The sequence below is a fragment of the Salvelinus namaycush genome, chromosome 32 (genome assembly GCF_016432855.1).
Source record: "Salvelinus namaycush isolate Seneca chromosome 32, SaNama_1.0, whole genome shotgun sequence".
NCBI classification, from domain to species: Eukaryota; Metazoa; Chordata; class Actinopteri; order Salmoniformes; family Salmonidae; genus Salvelinus; species Salvelinus namaycush.
This window is the reverse complement of record NC_052338.1, coordinates 37,221,814-37,227,813: the sequence shown is the minus strand read 5'-3', so window position 1 is coordinate 37,227,813 and position 6,000 is coordinate 37,221,814. Positions and strand designations below refer to the sequence as shown.

The window sequence follows — 6,000 nt, the reverse complement described above, 5'->3', positions numbered from 1 at the left end:
TGTTTGATGTACAGTATTTGTGTTTACATGATGTGTGCACTGCACTGACAGAGTGACAGCTGAGACACATAAATAATAGGAGATCAGACACAAATAGCCAGCGTTTACTTTTGTCACACACTATGGACAAGACACTATGGACAAGACACTATGGACAAGACACTATGGACAAGACACTATGGACAAGACACTATGGACAAGTTAAATGGTTTCAATGTGAGAAGCATCTGTTGCTGGTGTTCATAATTATATAAATGATTCAGAATCTTATTCAACAGCAAATGCAAGTAAATTGTCATAACATTCATGAGTGTGAAATAATCTTCCAAACAGTTTTCGCATGATAGTCCCTGTCTGTATAAAGTTATATGTAAGCACCAAATATAATGGCCAGGATTAATTAACCTCGCAACACACGTATTGGATTCGGAAATACATATTTGGCATTGACTTTAAAAATAGCGAAACATGATTGGCTACGGCGAAGCAAACCCCGCCCCGTTGATGACCTTTTCCACTCCCCTTCATTTCCAAACACTTCTCCCACTAGCCAAGAGTAACAACGACCGGACATTTACAGAGCTCTCGTCAGCCAAACATATGGCAAAAATATACGTTGTTCTTTCTTTTTATGTGGTGTGCACTACATTTTAAAAATTCCGCCGAAAAAGAGAAGACGATTTTCCGAAACATTTTCGCCGTTATCTCACGTAAGTATAAAAAGACTTCGATTGAATTTTTGAATTCGAGCTAAGTAAGCTGGCTAGCCAACGCAACATGGCGGGCGCAGTCCTAACCAGCGAACAGGACGCTAACTGCTAGCTAGCCACAAGACAGGCGATTAGCTGACTAGCTACCTGCTTACCTTTCGATCTGGAAATGGCGCTCTTGTAAATATTTGCACAATTGTTTACCTGTAGAACAAAATAAGATACTATTTGATTAATTATGGCATTAATTTATTTTACAGTTTTGGTAGCTAGCTGCGATAACAAGTACACGTAATGTCAATACCGCCGCTATCTTGATGAAACGAAACGAGTTCTAGCTACTGTCAAATGTTTAAAACGTTTCGCTGTGTCTCTGGAGATTGACAGCCAAATAAATGTTAAGTAGCTACCTACCTCTTAATGTTTATCAGACAAAATTGCTTGATCGTTTGCTGTGTTGTGATAAACCAATGACCTAGCTGAACCACTGTGTTAGACTTCTCTAACGCCCAGAAAACTCCAGTTCAAACTCCCATTCACCAGCTTTGCAAAATGTCAAAATACGTTCGTTGGTCACCAAATATGGAGTTTCGCTGAGCAAATATCTTAATTTACTCCCGTTACGACGGGTATGTACTTAAAAAAATAAAGGTATAAATAAAAATGTAGAAACAACCGAGAAAATGCCACTTCGTCACCTCCAGGTGCCACGCTCAGGTCGGAAGTCTACAGCAGCTGAATATATGTGCCGAAGAGGCATTTTATCGATTCATTGTAATATATATATATATTTAGACATTTTTTGGAAGTACATACCGGCCCAACGTGAGTAAATTTAAGATAGTTGCTCAACGGAACTTTATTTGGTTATCAATGAACGTATTTTGACAACGCTTGCCGAGCTGGTGAATGGGAGGTAGAAACTGGGCGTTAAAGGTCTAAAGTACAGTAACAGGTTCAGGTCTAGTTACATTGTCTTCTCTATGCTTGCTTATATCCTACCCATTCATCATGGTCATCCACGATACGGACTCAAAATACCGCCTTTACTGGGAACCAAAGCAACACTTGCTAGATGACAGTAGTGTTTTGCGTTGCATGGCAGCATTTTCTCTCCCATTTATTTCTTTGCTTGTCAAAGCACATTGATTAATTATGCTAATAGTCTGTTTTATTGATGTGTATCCAACAGCTTTCAGCCTCAATAAATGAATCTTAATCTCCCCTTGAAATGTTTTCCTAAACATAGTTGGTTACAGTGCTCCAGTAAATGAGTACAGAATGCCATGTTTTGACTTTGTCAATATTTACCTAAACCACCACTGGGTAGTAGCTAAGTACCTAACATTTCTATCCTTCCATACACCACTGTGTAGTGGAATAGTCACTAACAATTGGTTATTTTAGGGTGAAGTCAATTTCACTCAACATAGCTATGTGTACAGACTTTACCATCAGTATAATCTGTCAATGAATATAATTCGTTTCCAGGTTTATGCAATAGTGACTAGATCTGAACACACTGTACCCTCTATCCATGCTGTTACGCCTGGCTGACTTTGTTAATGACTTGTCTGAGCCTTTAGGCATTTGAGTCACACATTTCCAGTTTCAACACAAACAATCAACAACTTTAAAATAAAAATAAAACGTGTTCTCCCCACAGGGCTTCCTCTTCTCTTTACAGGTGTATAACTGCTACCCAGAAGGCCTAGGGGCGGCCCTTTACCGGGTGCGCTTTGACTTCAACGCTGAGCCGCCTTGGGATCCCAGCTGATAGCGGGACACGGCCATCTACAGACTTGCCCATGTAAGCAGAAGCCATTTTGACACTTTCCGTAGGGTGCCTTCAAACCGGACGAACGTACTTTCTGTAGGGTGCCTTCAAACCGGACTAACGTACTTTCTGTAGGGTGCCTTCAAACCGGACGAACGTACTTTCTGTAGGGTGCCTTCAAACTGGATGAACGTATGCTTAAGAAGAGCAGGAACTCGATGGTTTCCAATAAGCGCAGTGCGTTGTGGGAAAGCCTAGTGGTGTTTCACTGCGTCAGACAACCAGTTGATGTGTTTAAAGGGGCTTGTTTATGTCTACTTTTAGATCAAGCTGACGCCTCTGGAATTAAAGTCAATATTGGACACATCATACACAGTCCAACCCATGTCTCGGCAGGCATGGTGGAAAATACACACATTTTTATCTACTTCTGTCTTCAGATATTTGAAATGTTGTGTGTGTTTTTTTGTTGTTGTACTAGCTTGCATGGTTTCTTAAACGAGATTTGTAATAATTAAGGTGATGTCCACCTACCAGCAACATATTGTTGTCCTCTGTCTGTGTGTTGCAGGACCCACGGCTCAGTCGCGACTTTGACCTGACTACTACTTCTTTATGATTGTCTGCTGAATACGGTTGAGATGAAAGGACTCGCTGACGAACTAAACCACACGATCGAACTCCTGGAGGGAGGAACCACCCTGGAAGATGTCATCGATGGACATGTTTACGAACAAGCTCTGGTGAGGGAATTGATTGATTTTCACACGATTAGAAGAGCTAAAAGAACCCTGGAGGATGATTCATGAAAGTCTTAACAATGTGTAAAATCCCCCCCAAATTCCTTGCCTTGTGGCTGTTGTGCCCTGGGGCTGAACCAATTGCTGTGCTCCGACGCACTACTCACTCGCATGTCTCTCAGATCTCAATTCTTATAAGCTAATGCCCATCATGAGATCGGGTCCTTCTCACAGGCATCGCAGCTCTGAAGGACTAGTGAAGAGACACCGGGGATACAACGCGTATCCTTATCGAACTCAGAGGCACACATTGAAGATGTTGGAATTGTCCACATTTTCTTTTCTTCAGGCGACAAGATGAGTGTGTGTGTGTGTAACCAGCGCTTGTCTTTCAGTGTGTGTGTAACCAGCGCTTGTCTTTCAGTGTGTGTAACTAGAGCTTGTCTTTCAGTGTGTGTGTGTAACTAGAGCTTGTCTTTCAGTGTGTGTGTGTAACTAGAGCTTGTCTTTCAGTGTGTGTGTAACTAGAGCTTGTCTTTCAGTGTGTGTGTAACTAGAGCTTGTCTTTCAGTGTGTGTGTAACTAGAGCTTGTCTTTCAGTGTGTGTGTGTGTGTGTGTAACCAGCGCTTGTCTTTCAGTGTGTGTGTGTGTAACTAGAGCTTGTCTTTCAGTGTGTGTGTGTGTAACTAGAGCTTGTCTTTCAGTGTGTGTGTGTGTGTGTAACTAGAGCTTGTCTTTCAGTGTGTGTGTGTGTGTGTGTAACTAGAGCTTGTCTTTCAGTGTGTGTGTGTGTGTAACTAGAGCTTGTCTTTCAGTGTGTGTGTGTGTGTAACTAGAGCTTGTCTTTCAGTGTGTGTGTGTGTGTAACTAGAGCTTGTCTTTCAGTGTGTGTGTGTGTGTAACTAGAGCTTGTCTTTCAGTGTGTGTGTGTGTGTAACTAGAGCTTGTCTTTCAGTGTGTGTGTGTGTGTAACTAGAGCTTGTCTTTCAGTGTGTGTGTGTGTGTAACTAGAGCTTGTCTTTCAGTGTGTGTGTGTGTGTGTAACTAGAGCTTGTCTTTCAGTGTGTGTGTGTGTGTGTAACTAGAGCTTGTCTTTCAGTGTGTGTGTGTGTGTGTAACTAGAGCTTGTCTTTCAGTGTGTGTGTGTGTGTGTAACTAGAGCTTGTCTTTCAGTGTGTGTGTGTGTGTAACTAGAGCTTGTCTTTCAGTGTGTGTGTGTGTGTAACTAGAGCTTGTCTTTCAGTGTGTGTGTGTGTGTGTAACTAGAGCTTGTCTTTCAGTGTGTGTGTGTAACTAGAGCTTGTCTTTCAGTGTGTGTGTGTAACTAGAGCTTGTCTTTCAGTGTGTGTGTGTGTGTAACTAGAGCTTGTCTTTCAGTGTGTGTGTGTGTGTAACTAGAGCTTGTCTTTCAGTGTGTGTGTGTGTGTAACTAGAGCTTGTCTTTCAGTGTGTGTGTGTGTAACTAGAGCTTGTCTTTCAGTGTGTGTGTGTGTGTAACTAGAGCTTGTCTTTCAGTGTGTGTGTGTGTGTGTGTAACTAGAGCTTGTCTTTCTGTGTGTGTGTGTAACTAGAGCTTGTCTTTCAGTGTGTGTGTGTGTGTGTAACTAGAGCTTGTCTTTCAGTGTGTGTGTGTGTGTGTGTAACTAGAGCTTGTCTTTCAGTGTGTGTGTAACTAGAGCTTGTCTTTCAGTGTGTGTGTAACTAGAGCTTGTCTTTCAGTGTGTGTGTAACTAGAGCTTGTCTTTCAGTGTGTGTGTAACTAGAGCTTGTCTTTCAGTGTGTGTGTAACTAGAGCTTGTCTTTCAGTGTGTGTGTAACTAGAGCTTGTCTTTCAGTGTGTGTAACTAGAGCTTGTCTTTCAGTGTGTGTGTAACTAGAGCTTGTCTTTCAGTGTGTGTGTAACTAGAGCTTGTCTTTCAGTGTGTGTGTAACTAGAGCTTGTATTTCAGTGTGTGTGTAACTAGAGCTTGTCTTTCAGTGTGTGTGTAACTAGAGCTTGTCTTTCAGTGTGTGTGTAACTAGAGCTTGTCTTTCAGTGTGTGTGTAACTAGAGCTTGTCTTTCAGTGTGTGTGTGTGTGTAACTAGAGCTTGTCTTTCAGTGTGTGTAACTAGAGCTTGTCTTTCAGTGTGTGTGTAACTAGAGCTTGTCTTTCAGTGTGTGTGTAACTAGAGCTTGTCTTTCAGTGTGTGTGTGTGTGTAACTAGAGCTTGTCTTTCAGTGTGTGTGTAACTAGAGCTTGTCTTTCAGTGTGTGTGTAACTAGAGCTTGTCTTTCAGTGTGTGTGTAACTAGAGCTTGTCTTTCTGTGTGTGTGTGTAACTAGAGCTTGTCTTTCTGTGTGTGTGTGTGTAACTAGAGCTTGTCTTTCAGTGTGTGTGTGTAACTAGAGCTTGTCTTTCAGTGTGTGTGTGTAACTAGAGCTTGTCTTTCAGTGTGTGTGTGTGTGTAACTAGAGCTTGTCTTTCAGTGTGTGTGTAACTAGAGCTTGTCTTTCAGTGTGTGTGTGTGTAACTAGAGCTTGTCTTTCAGTGTGTGTGTGTGTAACTAGAGCTTGTCTTTCAGTGTGTGTGTGTGTGTAACTAGAGCTTGTCTTTCAGTGTGTGTGTGTGTGTAACTAGAGCTTGTCTTTCAGTGTGTGTGTGTGTGTAACTAGAGCTTGTCTTTCAGTGTGTGTGTGTGTGTAACTAGAGCTTGTCTTTCAGTGTGTGTGTGTGTGTAACTAGAGCTTGTCTTTCAGTGTGTGTGTGTGTAACTAGAGCTTGTCTTTCAGT

General features: G+C 41.9%; 1 protein-coding gene across 1 annotated transcript in view; it reads left to right on the top strand.

The window, feature by feature from the left end:
• Positions 1–547: 547 nt before the first annotated feature.
• The window catches only part of azin1b (antizyme inhibitor 1b), a 29,064-nt gene continuing 23,611 nt past the window's right edge, over positions 548–6,000 (top strand). The window contains exons 1-3 of the mRNA XM_038972198.1: positions 548–710; positions 2,377–2,520; positions 3,059–3,230. Coding sequence (XP_038828126.1) covers positions 3,129–3,230 — 102 coding nt within the window. The 5' untranslated portion in view covers positions 548–710; positions 2,377–2,520; positions 3,059–3,128. The remainder of the gene's footprint in view (positions 711–2,376; positions 2,521–3,058; positions 3,231–6,000) is intronic.